The sequence below is a fragment of the Rhamphochromis longiceps genome, linkage group LG19 (genome assembly GCF_057381845.1).
Source record: "Rhamphochromis longiceps isolate RC_006_pf linkage group LG19, R_longiceps_female_GT1.1, whole genome shotgun sequence".
Classification (NCBI taxonomy): domain Eukaryota; kingdom Metazoa; phylum Chordata; class Actinopteri; order Cichliformes; family Cichlidae; genus Rhamphochromis; species Rhamphochromis longiceps.
The window spans coordinates 20,238,954-20,259,015 of NC_140575.1; the positions used below are offsets into that span (position 1 = coordinate 20,238,954).

The 20,062-nt window shown below is 38.0% G+C and overlaps 1 gene segment (V, D, J or C); it reads left to right on the forward strand.

The window, feature by feature from the left end:
* Nucleotides 1-16,233, forward strand: part of LOC146646599 (T-cell receptor beta chain C region-like) — a 34,913-nt gene extending 18,680 nt beyond the window's left edge. The window contains 5 exon segments of the C gene segment in view: nt 10,371-10,433; nt 15,145-15,507; nt 15,623-15,646; nt 15,751-15,857; nt 15,956-16,233. Coding sequence covers nt 10,371-10,433; nt 15,145-15,507; nt 15,623-15,646; nt 15,751-15,857; nt 15,956-15,982 — 584 coding nt within the window.
* Nucleotides 16,234-20,062: the final 3,829 nt, after the last annotated feature.

The window sequence follows — 20,062 nt, forward strand, 5'->3', positions numbered from 1 at the left end:
CTGTATGAAAAACTGTGGGATGTTCATCTTGTTTCAGAAGCTTTAACTGCAGCAGCTTAATAAGTTGCATCAGTGCTGTGCCTGCTCAGCCTGTAAGAAATTTAAATGCAGAAAGATATATTTTTATTTGTCATATTATAATCAATGTAAACATGAATTTCCTCTTTTTTGTGCTTTTGATATTCACTGGTAAGAACATTTATACTCATATTACATAACTATAATATCTCTGGAAATTCTTCATCATATTTTTTCACTTAATTTGTTGACTCGCCTTTGTGTCTTTGTTTCCAGATTTCTCCCGGGGTGTTAAAATTGATCAGCTTCAAATTATTTTCAGTCGTGAAGGAACCAAAAATGTGACCCTGGATTGTAAACAAGATGATAGTCAATATTACTACATGTACTAGTACAGACAAAGCAGCAGTGGGAAACTGGAGTTAGTGACATTTTCTCCTGGTCAAAATTCCTGGAACATTGAAGCTCCTTTTGAAAAAATAAAGTACACCATGTCTCGGCCTTCCGTGCTTGAATCCACCCTGCAGATACACCCTGTTGAGCCTGAAGACACGGCTCTGTATTACTGTGCTTCCAGAATAGCACAGTGGTTAAGAAAGCATCTGCAGCTAAACAACAACCTCACAGGAAGAAGAAACTGGAAGATAAGAGGAAGATGGATAAATCTGAAAGCTGATGTGTTTAACTCTAAGAGCCCCATAAAATAAGTATCAGGACTACATGACATAAAAGGAAACAATAATTGTTATAAAAGCAAATAAAGCACATTTATCTTATATATGAAGTATAAGAACTGTCTCTGCAAAGTTCAGTCATGTCTGTGCATCACCACAAAGCTGATCTGTTCAGATAAGTGAGCAGGTGTTGGTACTCAGTATATGACTACTTTAGTTAACTGTAACATTTGCAGTGTAAATTATAATGATTTAATACTGGAGTGTTATTACTGATAAATCTACCCAGATGTTTGAAATTGGCAATAACAGAATATCCAGAATATAATGACTTTGACAGTTTTCCACTGGATTAATTCTGGTCAAAAACACTTTATGCCACCAGAACAACTATGACCTATCAAGGTTTGGACTCCCCAATATCTCTGCTGGTGTCTAATAGTATCAGGCAGATCCTTTCAGTTCTGTCAGTTGTGAGGTGGGTCTTCCACTGATTGTTGTTCCAGGGGTCAGCATAAGAAGTCTGTCATTTCACTGTCATTTCAATAATACAAGTTTTCACTTGTATTATTATTTTGAAAGAGATCTGTTTTGGTTTTGTTTTGGTTTTGGTCTCTGCCTGAAATACATGCATTTAATTTTTATTCTGCTTTCTCCACATTTCAGCAATCTCCTCACCAAACAGTGGCACAGAAAAGTAAAGTCCAGATTGACTGCAGTCATAATGATGAGAACCTTACTCTAATGCTCTGGTACCAGTATATATAGTATCAGTATATATAACAGAATAAGTCTATGGCCCTCACTGAGTATGGATATCAAAATGCAAGAGGGAACTTATCATTCAAAGAGCAGAACTGTCACACGCTGCTGTTTACTTCTGCGCTGCCAGCACACAGCGATGTGGCTTAATGCCACTCCCTTACTAAAAGCATTTTTTCCTATAAGCTCATGAGTGACGTGACTCTTTTCACAGACCTTTGCTGAACGAAGCCGTGTTTAACCTACAACAGCACAAACTTGGAGGATGTCAGCTGTGATCGGGTTTCTTCTCATCTTCCTTTCAAGTAATTATTTCCAATCTTCCTCTACTTTTTACAACAGTTATACGATGTTTTACAACACTTCTTATTTTAACATGACTTCAACATTAGCTTCTTTTAACATGTGGCTTCTCCCCCACACAGATCAAGCCAGCAGTGTGATCTTTCAGCCATCTCATCCAAGAATAGTCACTGAAACAGCCAATGTTAAAATTGCATGCAGTCATGATGATAATGGCCTCAATTTAATGCTTTGGTACCAGCAAAAAGAAAATGGCTTAATGAGCTTCATAGGATACAGCTACATAGGCAGTGTCGCTGTCATTGAGGAGCAGTTTGAAAATCACTTTGAGATTACAAGAGAAAATATCCAAGCAGGAGCTCTGAGCATCAGCAGTGTGATTGTATCAGACTCAGCTGTGTACTTCTGTGCTGCCAGCACACAGTGATGTGTTTTGGTGTAACGTCAATGCTAGAAACCTTGTTCTTACTGCTCTAGGCTGATGGAATATGTCTCAAAACAAATGACTGATTTGGCTTTAACAACAAGGTGTAGTTTTTAATGGGTGGAGAATAATATATTTTCTTTCCTTTTAGGGCACAAAAACTAAAAAAAAAAATACACTAAAATGCCGCTGTCTATTTCTAAGTAGCTACTACAATAAAAGGAGGTGGAACTCTTCATTTAGGGTGAATTATGATTTCACTTTTCACAACTAGAATAAAATATCTTCTTTCTTTAGCTCTGTTGGCTGACATTTGCCACCAAAACTAAAAACATTAAAACCACATGATTGATCCTGGTAAGACACCGTTCATGCCAACAGAGCAGCTCTAACCTATCAACTCTCCACAATACCTGATCTGAGATCTGTAATCACTCATCTGCCTGCCTTCCTGCGTGTTTGGCTGTTTTTCTGTTCTTTGCATGATTACCAGTTTCTCACATTGTCACTGTCAATACTGACATCATTACTCTAGTCCAATCATCTTCTCGCCTGCCTTCTTTGAGCCAATGAGTCTTCTCAAGTTTTAAATATGAGCTCTTCATCATTCTCCCTAAAAAAGTGTCTTTCATGCAACACACCTCCTCCCCATCTCCGCCACTTTTCAGCAGCTGCATCATTACACTGAAGACAGTTCATTGCTAACATGGAGGTGGCAGTTATTTACCTGTACCTATCATTTATTATTCACTCTGGTGAGTGCTGTGTATTTACTCAAGCCTTATTTATGACTTAATACCTACTTGACTCTACATTAAATTTAGTTTCCTACTTGTTCTCTACCATGGCTTCTAGGTCTGACTGTTGTTGTTCTTCAGTCTGGAGATCAAATATCTGACCCAGGGAGAAAAGTGTTGCTGGAGTGCAAAATGGGTCCAGGGTTCAGCATGGGCAGCTACACCATGTTCTGGTACAGACAGAACCACCACAGAGCTCCAATCGAGTTCCTTGTAAAAGAATACGAGAAACCTGTGGGACGCTTAGAGTCATTTATCGATACATCCAAAAACAACTTCTCTCTACAAATAACTGAGCTGCATATGAATGACAGCAGTACCTACTACTGTGCTGCCAGTCACAGTGATACACACAGACCAGACACTCATACACATAACCAGCGTGTTTGTCACAGATGGCGTAAAGCAGGAAGGAGCTGTGGCTTGTTTGGTTGTAAATGTCCTGGTGGAAATATAAGACAGAACATCTTCTGATCTTCAGGTCTATGTAGAATTAGGCAGACATGCTGGTACAATTAATTTATTTTTAATATCAGAATAATGCTAATAACTAATATCAAATTTGTCTTGCAAAAATAATAAGTGTACAGAAGCAGATAAAAGTCATGTGCTTCTGGTACACCAAAAGAGATTAAGCCACGCAGTATTTTTGGGGGTAATAAATTTGTTTATAAATCCAAATTTTGCATCACCATCTGCCCTCACTCTGTATGGAGGTGCATAATTAATTCAATATGGGACAAAAACTGTGAGTTTGAAGCTTTTACTGGGTATAGAATTATGAAAAGAGCATGCAATAAACTGACTGATCATAAATAAAAGTATCAAAAACCAGGATGAAAACAGGAAAGGTGGCTTGCAGAAATCAACATTAGTTCATTTACCAGTAAAGTGATATAAACTGCCCCCTTGAGACCTGCAAGCAGCACTGTCACAGTACACTGGGGAGAGGATAATTAAGCTGCAGTTGGTTTGGTGGCCACTGGGAGACTGTTGCTGTAAAAAGGAAGCTGTGGAAAACTGTGGGCTGATGACATCTTGTTACAGAAGCTTTGACTGCAGCAGTTCAATAAGTTACATCAGTGCTGTGACTGCTGTAAATATAAATGCAGAAAATTAAATAATTTTTATGTTTTGTTATAAAAATGAATCTCCTCTTGTTTGTGCTTTTTATATTCACTGGTAAGAGCATTTATACTTATATTAGATAACTGTAATGTCTCTGGTAATTCTTCTTTATATTTTTCACTGAATTTGCTGATTTTGCCTGTTTTCTGTGTTTTCTTGTTTTACAGATTTCTCCCGGGGTGTTAAAATTGACCAGCCTCAATTCATTTCAAGCAGTAAAGGATCTGCATTTGTGACTCTGAAATGTGAACAAGATGACAGACAACATTACTACTTGTACTGGTACAAACAAAGCAGCAGTGGGAAACTGGAGTTAGTGGCATATTCTACTGGTCAAGATAACTCGTTCATTGAAGCGCCTTTTGAAAAAATGAAGTACACCATGTCTCGGCGTTCTGTGCTTAACTCCACTCTGCAGCTACACCTTGTTGAGCCTGAAGACACGGCTCTGTACTACTGTGCTTCTAGTAGAACACAGTGGTTCAGGAAGCCTGAGCAGCTAAACAACAACCTCTGTGAAAAAAATCCCTACATGATGGGAGGATGGATAAATAGAAAGGCTTGTATCTGTAACTCTGATAGCCTCTTAAAATAAATTTCAGAGATATACCAATGTGACATTATAGGCCAAAAGAAATCTTATGAACAATAATAAAGAACATTTACTGACACATATAAAGTACAAGAACTGCCTGTGCAAAGTTCAGTCATGTCCCTGCATCACCACAAAGCTGATCTGTTCAGATAAGTGAGCAGGTGTTGGTGCAGTAAAGATATTTTACTACGTTCAGTATTGTTTTCATGACATAAAATAAAATTATGCCATTTAATTATTTGCTACTACAAGCTGGATTTGCACCTTTTGGATGATATTTCTCATATTCTTTAAATTATTTTCAAAATCAGTAAATAATTTTCAATGGCCACGAAGGAACATGTGCATCAAGGGACACGTGAGCAGTTTTAAGGAGGCAGGAATGAAGGGGGGTGGTGTAAAGAAGAGAGAGGATATAACATGTATAGGTTTGTTAGACACAAGCGGCATGTAAATGTTTCACCTCCGAGATGTTAGTTTTGTAATTTTGCTGTGAAAGCAGTTTATTGTGTGATTTCACATATCTACATTTAGGTTTACTTTCTAGAATGCCTCCAGCTCTGTACACATTTGGATTTATACTCGTGGTCCTTACAAGTAAGCTTAACAGTTTTGTCTTTTTTTGTTGAATTGCAATGCTCAAATTCACCTCACTTTGTTTTTCTCACAGGAAAAGTGGAGAGTGTTACCTTTGAACAGTCGTCTGCTCAAGTAGTGAACAAAGGGACTGAGGAGCTCAGGATTAACTGCAGTCACGATGGCAACAGCTTACAAGTAATGCTGTGGTACCAGCACAAGCAGAGTGATCAGGCAATGAGCCTCATTGGATACACAGTACCCCAGAGTAAACCAAACTATGAGAGCCAGTTCACAGACCGGTTTGAGATAAAAAGAGACAACACAGTGAAAGGCTCTCTGATCATCAAAAGCCTTAATCTGTCAGACTCAGCTGTGTATTTCTGTGCTGCCAGCACACAGTGACGTGTTTCATATCCCTGCTATACTAAAAACCTCTGATAGAAAACTAATGACAGTGGCACACTGTTTTTTTCTTTTTGGAAGTTGAAACTGTTCATCTTTTTATCAGGGCAAAATTGGGGTATAACAAATCTATGTATTCTTTATGAAGTGTACTGTACCTATACATATGTAACAAATTTCCCAGTTTAACTACATTTAAGTTAATTTCAGCTTTAGTCTTTTTATGTGAAAAACTTTTTCTATTTTTTTTTCTCTATAAAATATGTGCTTCACAGTACAACAATGCTAATTTAGCTGTTTCTGTTCCAATGCTGTTGCTTTTTGTATGTCTGCTTTAATCTTAATAAACAGTAAAATATATTAAAGTTCGTGTGACCTTATAACTTCTGGCTACTTAGACTCAACAGACTTGATGCACACTGGTTTTGATGCAATGAGCTGTTTTTAAAGAATGATTTATTACTCTAATTATTTAGACAAAAAGTGTTTGCAAAGGAGTTTTTCAACTGTGGAAGTAGTCCTAAACCAAAACATCATAAGGGTGACATAATAAAGACTTTTTAAGCAAAACTTTCATGAGGTAATAAGACAAGATTCTCAATATATAAAGCAGTAATATTGAACATTACATTACTTTTTTAAAAAATGATTGTTTCCATTACCTTTGGTTTGTTAGGATTAAATATGTACACCTACACAATCAATTAAATGTCAATAAATATATGTCAACATTGTTTTCAAAATGGTCGTATTGAAGAAAATTGTAGATGAAACGTCCCCCAAATCACGTGGTCGTGTGACCTCATGATGCTTTTGTACTGAATACAGTGATGTTGCAACAGCTGCATCATTTCACTGGAGACAGCTCAATACTAACATGGTTGTCGCAGTTATTTACCTCTCGTTTTTTATTCACTCTGGTGGGTGTGTTGGCTGTGTATTTACTCACACTTTATTTACTGCCTAATAAGTGACAAATCTGAGTAAATTCACTTTTTTTCTCTGTGTTTTCTACCATGGCTTCTAGGTCTGACTGTTGTTGTTCTTCAGTCTGAAGATCAAACGTCTGACCCAGGGAGAACATTGATGCTGGAGTGCAAAATGGGTTCAGGGTTCAGCATGAGTGGCTACACCATGCTCTGGTACAGACAGAACCACCACGGAGCTCCAATCGAGTTCCTTGTAAAAGAATATGATAAACCTGTGGGACGCTTAGAGTCATTTCTCGATGCATCCAAAAACCTCTTCTCTCTACAAATAACTGAGCTGCATATCAATGACAGCAGCACCTATTACTGTGCTGCCAGTCACAGTGATACACACAGACCAGACACTGATACACATAACCACCCTGTCTGTCACAGATGGCATAAAGCAGGAAGGGGCTGTGGCTTGTTTGGTTGTAAAAGTCAGAGCACCTTTGTCCTGGTGGAAACATAAGTTTAAAATAGAACAGACTTAAAGAAGTCCAGACGCTTTTCTTTGCAAGCTCCTTTGAAAATAGAACAGACTTCAGCTCTTCAAATGTATGTAGAAATATGTAGAAATTCTAGAACATTTACATGGATTTATTTTTGATATCAGATCAATGAAATGTAACGACAGAAATCTGTCAGCATTGTTTCACATTTTTCAAAGCCATCCAATGGAGCATAACAGAGTCTTCACCACGACAATTGTGGGATCAGGGCCTCATGTTTGACATCCCTGAACAAGAACTTCTGTGTGTTTGCAACAAAAGCGATTAGACCATGCAGTCGTTATTGGAGATAATAGCTTTTTTGTAAATCCCAGCTTGGCATCACCATCTGCCCTCACTCTGTACGCAGATGCACAATTTATCCAATACAGGATACAAAAAAGGGAAGAGAATTAACATAAGTGCAGTCTATGTAGTTAGCAGATACAGTGGTTAGTGATAAAAACTGCCCCCTTGAGTCCTGCAAGCAGCACTGTCTCATTACTCTGAAGAAATTAAATTAAGCTGCAGTTGGCTTGGTGGCCACTGGGATATGGTTGCTGTAAAAATGAACCCCTTCAGATTGTCTGTATGAAAAACTGTGGGTTGATGACATCTTGTTTCAGAAGCTTTAACTGCAGCAGTTCAATAAGTTGCATCAGTGCTGTGCCTGCTCAGCCTGTTAGAAATACAAATGCAGAAAGATATATTTTATTTGAAATAATTTAATAACTGTAAAAATGAATTTCCTCCCATTTGTGCTTTTTATATTCACTGGTAAGAACATTTATACTTATATTAGATAACTGTAATATCTCTGGTAATTCCCCATCATATTTTTTCACTTAATTTGTTGATTTGTCTCTTTGTTTCCAGATTTCTCCCGGGGTGTTAAAATTGATCAGCCTCAGTTTATTTTCAGCTATGAAGGAACCGCAAATGTGACCCTGGATTGTAAACAAGATGACAGTGACTATTACTACATGTACTGGTACAGACAAAGCAGCAGTGGGAAACTGGAGTTAGTGACATATTCTCTTAGTAAAGATTCTTGGAACATTGAAGCTCCTTTTAAAAATTCACAGTACACCATGTCTCGGCCTTCCTTGCTTGAATCCACCCTGAAGATACACCTCGTTGGGGCCGGAGACACGGCTCTGTATTACTGTGCTTCCAGTATAGCACAGTGGTTCAGGAAGCCTGAGCAGCTAAACAACAACCTCAATGAAAAAAACACGACGAGTTGGGGAAGATGGATAAATAGGAATGATTATGTGTTTAACTCTGATGGTCCCTTAAAATGAATTTAAAGGAAATACCAATATGACATGAACAGATACAATCATTTTTATAAAAAACAAATAAATAACCTTTATAAATACACATAAAGTACAAGAACTGCCATTTCACAGTTCAGTCATGTCCCTGCATCACCACAACGCTGATCTGTTCAGATAAGTGAGCAGGTGTTGGTACAGTAAAGATATTTTACTACATTCAATATTATCCTCACAAACAGTTTGTTATCAACATCCACGTGCTTTAGTTTCTACTTCATTCATTTATTTATTTTGGTGTGTTCGGTTTGATTGGATCAAGTTCAGAAGATTATCACACACTGACCTCTACTGGGTTTATACGGGATAACAATTAATCCAAATAAAGTGCAATTTATACTAAATATTATAGCTACTGTACACATGCTCTCATAAAATGCTTATAGTTTGCACTATTAAGTCTGTTCTTAATGAAATTTTAGGTTTAAACATGAGAACAATTCTTGTGCTGCTAATTATTTACTCATCCTTAAATGTCAAACATGTAAATATACATCAGCTTTTACACACTGAACTGATGGGATGTTTGAATATATAATTAAGTTCTGGAATGTTCCAAAATACATCATAAAAGTTAGCAATAAATTAGAAATTTGAATAAGAATAATTGAAATGTAAGGTATTATAAGGTAAGTATAGCCCAGGCTAATTTGCAGTGGAGCAAATGTAACTAAATATATATATTTAGACATAAATACCGTTTTAAGGACATAACTACGTTACTCAGTATGTGATTACTTTAGTTAGCTCAAACTTATGTTGTGTAAAATATATCAAATAAATATTTTTTACATCAGTACCTACATACAATTTTATATTATTATGAAATGGCTCATTGTGTTCTTGACTATGACTATTATCTTACAATTCACTTCAGAATAATAACCTTTGCTCTTTTATTTCTATGATTCTATATCCACACAATCCAATATTATGTTATAATTTGTCAAAATGTCCTTTCAGTTATACAAACTATATCATTTATGTGACAAATTTACTCTTATGAACTCGACTAGACAGCAGAAGTTCATCCAGAAACAATGAGATTTTAATTTACTGGTATTACTGGTATCAAATACTTAGTGCTTGGTTGTTTTGCATACCATGCTTTTATAGCATTCTATGCGGGGTCTTATCTGAAGGTTACAGTTACCAAAATGCGTGAGCATCCATTTATAGTATTTCTCATCTTGCTTGCCAATAACTGATTGGATAAAGCGCTGTGACCACCAGAGATGTCACCTCCTCTGAGCAACTACAAACACAAATAAAAAAGTCTCTTTGTGTTTTTTCTGCCCTCCCTTCCTGCTTCTTTTCTTAGCTGTCACAGAAATAGCAGCAGTCAGGTTGGAGCGCGTTCAGCCGTCAGTCAGCCCGACCTGCACAGCTGCGCTCACAGGCAGACAGAGATGGAGGCTGAGATAGGGAGAAGCGGGGTGGGGGAAGGAGAGAGGAGAGAACGAAAAAGACGCAAGGTTTTTGTGTGATGCTTTTTCACCGTGGGGACAGGGGGCCACGGTGATACAATCCCATAGAGCCGTCGTACAAAAACCTCCTCCCATTAAAATGCATTGTGAAGACTGCTACATGCAACTTAAAACGTTGTTAGAGCGGAAAAATCACTAATCTGAAGGTGTCTGGGATGGAGGAACACTTTGGTAGCGAAAACCTATTCCTAAGAAGAAATTTTAATGGGAAATAAGTTTTTAAAGACTTGCAATTCATATTTGCAGCCGTTGGATGTTTGTATTGTTATCTCAACAAACACAAAACAAATTTGGTCATTGTAAAGATCACCCTCCATGTTTAAAGTGTTTAAAGATCACCTGGATTATTAGAATATGTGTAAACTGGATGTTTCTGGAAAGTTTTGAGAGTTTTTGGCAGAGGAGGCCTACAGCGTGACTCTGGAGCTGAAGCTTACTTTGGAAAAGGAACAAAACTCACTGTTTTAGGTAAGTTGGATATCTCAAAGCTTTGATTCGTCCTATTACACAGAAATTGGTGTAAATGCTGGTTTGAAAGTGAAGGAAAATTCTGTTCTCATAAAAATCTAAAATATTGAGCTAAAAACGGAGCACTGTGACCTACAATAATCCTGCTTACTTTGGCCAAGGAACCAAGCTGACAGTTTTAGGTAAATATTCCACTTTACTTCCATTTTTTGACAAATATGACATTGGCTACAGCCTCAGTGTTAACATAAATGTTCATTAATACTAACTAAAGGTTATTCTGGTGTAAAAAGAGTTTCATGCTGAGTATTTTGCACTGTGACCAACACACAACCTGCTTACTTCGGCCAAGGAACCAAGCTGACAGTTTTAGGTAAATATTCCACTTTACTGTGGTGTTTTGTGAACTGTAAATTTGTTTAGAGCCATAACATTGACAGGAGTATTAGTAAAGAATATTGTCAAAGATTATTCTGATACAAAAACAGTTTCATGCTGAGTATTTTGCACTGTGACCACCGGCCAACCTGCTTACTTTGGCAAAGGAACCAAGCTGACAGTTTTAGGTAAATATTTCATTTTACTAGAATTTTTGATAAATATGACTTTAACTATAACCATAGTATAAACAGAGGTATCCATGAAGACTATCCTTAGAGAGGATTCGGATACAAAAACAGTTTCATGCTGAGTATTTTGCACTGTGACCTACACTGATCCTGCTTATTTTGGCCAAGGAACCAAACTGACAGTTTTAGGTAAATATTTCATTTTATTTCTGTGTTCTGATGAATGTACCTTTCATCAGAAGCTTAGTACTGACAGGATTATTAGTAAAGACAATCCTCAGAGATAATTCTTGTGCAAAAACAGTTTCTTGCTGAGTGTTTTTGCATTGTGTCAGGGCAGCGAAGCTTACTTTGGAAAAGGAACAAAACTGACTGTATTAGGTAAATATTTCATTTTATTTCTGTGTTCTGATGAATGTACCTTTATTCAGAAGCTTAGTACTGACAGGATTATTAGTAAAGACAATCCTCAGAGATAATTTTGGTTTCTTGCTGAGTGTTTTTGCACTGTGACAGACCAGCGAAGCTTACTTTGGAAAAGGAACAAAACTGACTGTATTAGGTAAATATTTCACTTCACTACTCTGTTCCAAAAATGTACCTTTCATCAGAGGCTTAGTATTGACAGGATTGTAAGTAAACACAATCCTCAGGCATAAAAAGAGTTTCATGCTGAGTGTTTTTGCACTGTGACAATGCTAACGAAGCTTACTTTGGCCAAGGAACCAAACTGACAGTTTTAGGTAAATATTTCACTTTATTTCTGTGTTTTGATAAATGCAATTTTGATTAGAGCCTTAGTGTTGTCAGAAGTATTATCAAAGACGTTTGTCAAAGGTTATTCTGGAACAAAAAGGGTTTCATGCTGAGTATTTTGCACTGTGAACACTGGCAATCCTGCTTACTTTGGCCAAGGAACCAAACTGACAGTTTTAGGTAAATATTTCACTTTTTCCTCTGTGTTGGATGAATATTGGTTTGTTTAGAGGATTAGTAAAAGTGCTGGCAGAAGTATGAGCAAAGATTATTCCCAAAGAGAAGTGTGGTAGAGAAAGAGTTTCATGCTGAGTATTTTGCACTGTGACAAACACCGAAGCTTACTTTGGAAAAGGAACCAAACTGACTGTATTAGGTAAGTAAAGCATGAAAATAACCAAATAAATGCATGAAGATGTTCAAGGGTGAAGCTGCAAAAAGAAATGTAAGGAGCTCAGATGTTTAGAGTGCTTTTTGACATTAAGCCTGAGCGCTGTGTTGATAGAGAAGCTTATTTCGGTCAGGGAACAAAACTGACTGTTATTGGTAAGTAAAACTTTTCTCTTACATGAATTCAACACAGAAATAATTAAAACATGTTAAAGGGCAGCTGTTGCTTCAGATTTTCTTTCTTAATAGTAGTTTAAATGCTTAAAGAAGCAAAGTGAAAGAAGCATCGTGATGCTTTGAGCACAGATTAAGTTCACTGTGCCTCTGGTGGTTATGAAGCTTTCTTCGGTGGAGGAACAAAATTAACTGTTTTAGGTAAGAAAGAAAAATTATACGTAAAGTTTGTAATAAGATTTGGGCCAGAGGAATAACTAATATAAAATCTTTCTTACATAAGCAGCTTGGTAACAAACTTACTGTACTTGGACTCGTTATAGTCTGAGCTCAGTGCTTTTTGTTCAGAAGCTTAAACACTGTGCCAATTATGAAGCTTATTTCGGCCAGGGAACAAAACTGACTGTTCTTGGTAAGTGAAAAATCTAAATGTCTTTTCATAAACATAGTTAAACTAGTTAAAGCTGACAAAAGTGTTTCAGTAAGGTGTTTGGCATTTAAACTGGTAAAAACAACAACAACAATAAAACATGAGTGCAGCACATTTAGACATTTTACTTTAAAGAAAAATAAAAGGAAACTTCATTATTTTATGAAGAGACCAAAAAATGAAGATGCAAAGTAGAAACAGCATGTTGGGCTGTTTTGAGCACTAATTAACTTCACTGTGACTCTGGTGGTGCTTCAGAGGCTTACTTTGGTGGAGGAACAAAATTAACTGTTTTAGGTAAGAAACAAAAACTATATATGAGTATATGTATGTCTGCAGTAAGGTCTTGGATACATGAATCCAAATAGATGTTAAAATTCCCAACTGGAGTCATTATTAAACAAACTGTATTTGAGGTCTCTGTAGTCTCAGCTCAGGGCTTTTTGCTCTGAGGTTTAAATGCTGTGTCAGAACGAAGCTTATTTCGGGCAGGGAACAAAACTAACTGTTCTTGGTAAGTGACGAATCAAAATTTATTCTTATAAATGTTACAAAACAAAAAACAATTAAAGAATAAGTGTTGCCTGAAAAAACAAACATTTTGTTTCATATTAAATTTGTAAAAACTTAAAAGAGCAGTGCAGCATATGTGGGATTTTTAACTTAAAGAAAAGCAACATTTGGTTTATTAAAAGCAAGCAAAGAATTAAGGAGCAAAGCAGAAGCAGCATGTGTTGAGCTGTTTTGAGCAGTGATCAGGTGCACTGTGACTCTGGTGCTTCAGAGGCTCACTTTGGTGGAGGAACAAAATTAACTGTTTTAGGTAAGAAAACATTTTAAAGTTCACTAAATAAAGTTGAGGACTGATTTTGTTAAGCTGCCTCTAAAACTTTAAAATCACACCAAAAACTCATGTAGCTAAAGTCAAAGTCTTTACATGTAAAAATTGACAGTTGAAATAATTACCATGTGGCAAAGCTAAAGAGAGGCACTAGAAAGGGTTTTTGTCACAGTACAAAGTCTCTGTGCTCCTACAACGAGGCTTACTTTGGAGCTGGAACTAAACTCACTGTTTTAGGTAAGAAAACTTCCAACAAAAATCAGCTGGGCTTTACTCTCATGGTGTTGGTTGAATGAGAACATTTAGTATATGTTTCATTTATTTATTTACCTTTATGTTATGGTAGTGAAAAAAGTGGGCAATCGTTAAAGTTTAAAAGTAATTTATGTAGAAGTTTTCTTGTGCCAGGAGAAAAAAGTGTTATCAGTGTTCTCCAGTTAAAGTACTGTGCCTATGAAACATTTGGCTCTGCGCCCAGAATATTGTTCTCACACTCAGTTCTTATCAGCTCTGTGAAATACTGTGAGTTTCCAGTCAGAAGCTTATTTTGGAGCTGGAACTAAACTCACGGTTTTAGGTAAGAGTGCAAAGATGGATTAACATTAAAGTAATAATTTCTGATGAAATATTCATTGGGATCCTTCTGTAAATTAGTTGGTTTTAATGTCTGTTATTTTAGATTTGTGCATTTCCAAAATTAATTCTCTTGCATGGTCAAAATTTGCGTAATAATGCTACAAGCAGATGATTTTCCTCAGGTCTTTTCTATATGTTTGGGTGTAAAAGTTGTTTAACACTGAAAAAGAGAACAAAGACAGACAGCAGCTTTCTAGAGCAGTTTTTTCTACAGCAGTTTATCAGTGTGAACAACTACGACCCTGCTTACTTTGGCAGTGGCACCAAACTCACAGTACTGGGTAAGAAAGTGACAAAATAGTGCATAAATACTTGTTTTTAGAGATGTAAAGATGTCGTCATCCATGCTGTAAACCTTTAAATTGCATTTTAATGAGTAAACATCTCAAAATGTGTCAGAAAACTGTGATATTTGGAAAAAAAAAACGGCCTCAAGTCTGGAAGAATATTTGTGTTATGGAACAGCTGGCAGAAAAGTGCAGTTTGTTTCATCAAAAAGTGATTTAAATTGCACATGGCAGAGTAATCGTTTTGTATGTGAACTAACAAATGCTGTAGAAAAAATAAGCTTGAGGTGAATCCAAGTGTTCTAAGTCTTGTGAGTTTTTGTGGCTGTGACTTGGCATTGTGCTCAGGCACTTATCCTCCTTATTTTGGAGAGGGAACCAAGCTAACAGTTCTGGGTAAGATCACCACAATAATTTAGTAATAAAGAAAATGTGAGTTTTGTAATCTGAATTAATCCTTTGTGTTAATATGTGTGGGAAAAAAGTTCTCCTGGATGTTTTTGTGCATTAATTGTAATGTTTGCCTGGCATGTGCACGAGACTTGGGTGTCTTACATTTGTTGTAGATCTAAAGGCAGTTTTAGTCATGTGTGTTAATGTGATTCTTCTTTGTCCTTTGTCCTTGCAGAAGAAAACAGTAAAATCACTCCACCACAAGTAAAAATACTGGAACCTTCAAAACATGAGTGCAGGAACAGCAAAGACAAAAAAAGGAAGAAGACCCTCGTTTGTGTGGCCTCTGGTTTCTACCCTGACCATGTCAAAGTGTATTGGCAAATGAATGGGAAAAATGTCACTGATGGTGTGGCAACAGATGAAGCTGCGCGTGAAGGAAAAGATGACAACAACCAGACCGTGTACAAAATCACCAGCAGGCTGAGAGTCTATGCCAAACAATGGGAAAATCCTGACAATACCTTTAAATGCGTTGTCAATTTCTTCAGTGGCACTGTATATACAGATTATTCAGATTTTATTGACGGAGTTACGGGTAAATTCTTGTGGAACTTAATCGTCTTGCTCTTATATGCACATATTATATGCAAATCTTTTAATATTTCAGTCATCTGTTGTGAACTAATAATTTCTTCTTTTTTTTCAAACAGCTGAGACAAATTCTATATCAAGAGGTAAATATTATAGATTATTCCTTCAGTGAATCAGTTCTAGCATGATTGTCATCACTTGGAAATATAGAAGCTGTGTTGTATCACTAAATGTTTCTTATTTACAGAGAAGTATTTGACAACTACACAAAATTTCAAGGTCGTCTACAGCGTGCTTACTGTCAAGAGCTGTGCCTATGGAGCTTTCGTTGGATTTTTGGTGTGGAGGCTTCAGGTTTGTCCAAATCTTGTCCAAAAAAATTGTCTCTCTCTATAATAATAACAGTAACACAAATGACTTATTACTCTCTGCGTTCTTTCTATGTTTTGCAGCGTTTTGGTGGAAAGCAGAAGTACTGAGAGCTGAGCTGAAGCCTCAAAAAATAACTCTGGGACATGAGTTACCTTGCTCTCTGTAAATATTGTTCACAAACAGTCTATTGTTAAAGTGCACACTGTTAATCGCCTGTTCAAGTTCTGCTGTGGATTTTTATGTGCTTATTTGTCTTTATATAATTAATAACTGCCTTTCAAATAGACTGATGTCAATTTTCTTTAGACACAAAGAGATTTCTGTTTGTAACTTCATTTTCTTCTTAATAAAAGTACGTTAGATTATTTTAAAGCTGTGTTGTTCTTGTGTAGTTTGCCCTGGAAATACTTTTTAAAGCTGTGAATCAGTCTTCATATCATAATATCAAACACTATTACTTAATTTGAAAAAGATAGGATGAGACAGGTGAATAATAATGTGTCATTTGATCAAACTTGTGAAGAATATCATCGCCTTTCTCTGGTTTTACATCTCAAGTTTTTCCAGAGATACTGTAAAATGTATTTTTCATCAACTAGCCTGTTTTCTGAGAAGTCGTCTATTTTCTCCCCCATAATCTTGAAACATCTCACCTCAGGAGAACTTCTTAAGATGGTTAATTTTACTCATAGCAGGATTTTCCATTCAGAAAACCGATGACTAAAAAGTGTCTGGTAAAATTTACTAGTAAATTTAAATTTCATCCAGTAATTTTCTTTACTTTTCTTGGAAATCAATTCACTTTTTGAGTCACCTTTTCCACAAACACAAACAGTGTGTGACAACATGCATTCCTTTCTTAAACAAAGAATATCTTTCTTTAGTTCAAACACTCTCTGTAGCAAAATAAGAACACAAGTCTAACCCATAACAGGAAATCAGCATTTCATCTGTGTACTGAAGAAGGTCAAAGCTGCTGTGGGTGAGAAAGATAAACCAGGGCATGAAACCCTGCAGAGGAGAGTGCAACAGCAGAGGAGAGGATGTGGTCACAGAGCAGCCTGCAGCTCGCTCTCTGTGCTGAGAAACGGCGGAGGTGCAACCTTCACTTTACCACAACCTCCGGCTCGCTGTGTGCACCTGCAACTTTGCACCGACCCCCCGCTCTGCACATCTATGAGCAAACAGATGGAAACTTCCATTTCTGTGTCAACTGAAGTTACGCATTGTACAAAAACAACGTCATACATTATGCAAAAGCTGTTTGCAGTGATCTGGCACAACATTTTGCACCAGATAAAATCAGACTTTGGGGAAGCCACAGAACTTCAGGCAAATATCAGCAGCTCATTTAAAAACATAACTGACAGTTGTTACGATTCGGTGTTGTCAGTGTTTTGTTTTAGGCGTGACTGTAATGTGTTTCCTGCTTTACTTTGAAAGTCTGTCTTATCTCAGTGTTTTCAGTTTACGCTTTCTTGTCTCGTCAGTTCTGATTTGCCCCAGCTGTGTTTCCCTCCTGTTGTCCATTCCCTGATTGCTCCCTCTATGTATTTAAACCCTGTGTTTCAGTGTGTCATGGTCGCGATCTCCCCCGTTGTAAATAGTTTGGTGTTTTGTTATAAATAAATAGTCTGTTGTAAATACTTTCGTTATGGGATATTTTTGTTTTGGGATTTTGGTGGAGAGCCTTCGTGGTTTTACTTTCTTTATTTTTCTACGTTGCACCCCGGTTGCCTAGGCCGGGGTGTAACATATGGGGGCTCGTCCGGGATTGCCTTCGCTGGGGGGTCCGGGGACCGCCCCAGCCTTTGTCGTCTGCTGGAGGGTCCGTGGGACCGCTCCAGCCTTCATTCGTCTTCGCTGGAGGGTCCGTTGGAGGGACCGCTTCAGCCTTCGTCCGCCTTCGCTGGAGGATCCGAGGGACCGCTCCAGCCTTCTGCAGCTGGTGGGCTGCGTGTCCGTGTGTGCAGCTGGTGGGCTGCGTGTCCGTGTGTGCAGCTGGTGGGCTGCGTGTCCGTGTGTGCAGCTGGTGGGCTGCGTGTCCGTGTGTGCAGCTGGTGGGCTGCGTGTCCGTGTGTGCAGCTGGTGGGCTGCGTGTCCGTGTGTGCAGCTGGCGGGCTGCGTGTCCGTGTGTGCAGCTGGCGGGCTGCGTGTCCGTGTGTGCAGCTGGCGGGCTGCGTGTCCGTGTGTGCAGCTGGTGAGCTGCTCATCCGCCTTCGCTGGAGCGTCCAAGTGACCGCTCCAGCCTTCATCCGCTTCTGCTGGAGGGTCCGAGGGACCGCTCCAGCCTTCGTCGTCCGCTGGAGGGTCCGTGGGACCGCTCCAGCCTTCATCCGCCTTCGCTGGAGGGTCCGTGGGACTGCTCCAGCCTTCGTCGTCTGCTGGAGGGTCAGTGGGACCGCTCCAGCCTTCATCGGCTTCATCTGTCTGGATCAAACTTTTCACTTGGTGTTAAATGTTTGATTTTTGGGTGGGGGGAACTGTTACGATTCGGTGTTGTCAGTGTTTTGTTTTAGGCGTGACTGTAATGTGTTTCCTGCTTTACTTTGAAAGTCTGTCTTATCTCAGTGTTTTCAGTTTACGCTTTCTTGTCTCGTCAGTTCTGATTTGCCCCAGCTGTGTTTCCCTCCTGTTGTCCATTCCCTGATTGCTCCCTCTATGTATTTAAACCCTGTGTTTCAGTGTGTCATGGTCGCGATCTCCCCCGTTGTAAATAGTTTGGTGTTTTGTTATAAATAAATAGTCTGTTGTAAATACTTTCGTTATGGGATATTTTTGTTTTGGGATTTTGGTGGAGAGCCTTCGTGGTTTTACTTTCTTTATCTTTATTTTTCTACGTTGCACCCCGGTTGCCTAGGCCGGGGTGTAACATAGTGTTTAAATGTACACATGTGTATATAACTATAAGATAAAGGTTTGTGTGGGACTGCATTCAAAAGATAATCTGGCCTTTTTACATGACTCAGTTCAAACCGTCACATTCTGCTTTCCCTGGTTGCTTCCTTGAAAAACATGTTTTCTTGTCCTGAAGTCAAATAAACAGGAAGCGTAGTCTTTGAAGCAGCAACAGAAATGTGGCACATCTGCCATCTGTTAGGAAAATAATTTTAGCTTCCCCTGAATGTGATCCTTAAATGAATGTATAAGCTGCTAATTTAAACCTCACACGTGTGGAGCTCATAAAGAAAACAGCCAGTGTTTGGGTTTTTCGTCTTAAAAACACAATCACAGCTGACGGGTACAGCCATGACAAAAAGAAATTACATCCCCTGCCAATTCTAAGGTTTTACATGTCAGCGAATAAAAAAAAATAATAAAAATAGCCAGTGTATACCAGGTCTTATAAGCTGGTAACAAAACATAAATTATTACACCAAATTTAAGCCAAAATGCATAACTGTAGATGAATTTTTAAGCTCACTTTTCTTTACAGTATTGCTTCAATTCATTGAGCTTCTCAGTCATTTGTTATGTACAGCTCTCTTAAGGCACAACATTTCACTCAGGTTGAAGTCTGGACTTTATCCAGGCCACTCCATCACCACTTATTCTCTTTTTCAGTCTTTCTGCTGTCGATTTGCTGCTGTGCTTGAGATTATTGTTCTTTTATATTATCCATTTTCAACCAAGCTTTAGCTGTTAGACAGATGGCCTCACATTTGACTTCAGAATACTTTGGTATACGGAGCAGTCCACGGTCAACTTAATGACTGTAAGGTACTCACGTGTTGTGGCTGCAAAACCCAAATTCTCTCCCCTCCACCACCGTATCTGACAGTTGATATGAGGCGTTAGTGTTGATATACTGTGTTTGGCTTTAATCATATGTGATTGTCAATGGAAAAATTGTACTTAGTAGTCAGTATAGTCTTTTAATGATATAAGTTTGCATATGGTAGAATACTGCATGTAATCATTTGTGTTTAGAAGTATATAGTTGGTGGCATATTGAAAGAATGTCTCATCCTAGGAGGTCTGTAACATTCCAGGGTGTTCTGGCGTTCACCCCCACATCCTGGGAGCATGGGAGAGGTCGTACCTTGTTTTATTGTTTTACGGTAGGATTAACGTAGCTATGTCAGTTTTAGTCTAAGTGCTTTTTTACATATAGATGAACTGTTGGACCAGCAGGTTAAGGGAAGTAGTTTATGGGGACACACACACACACACACACACACACACAC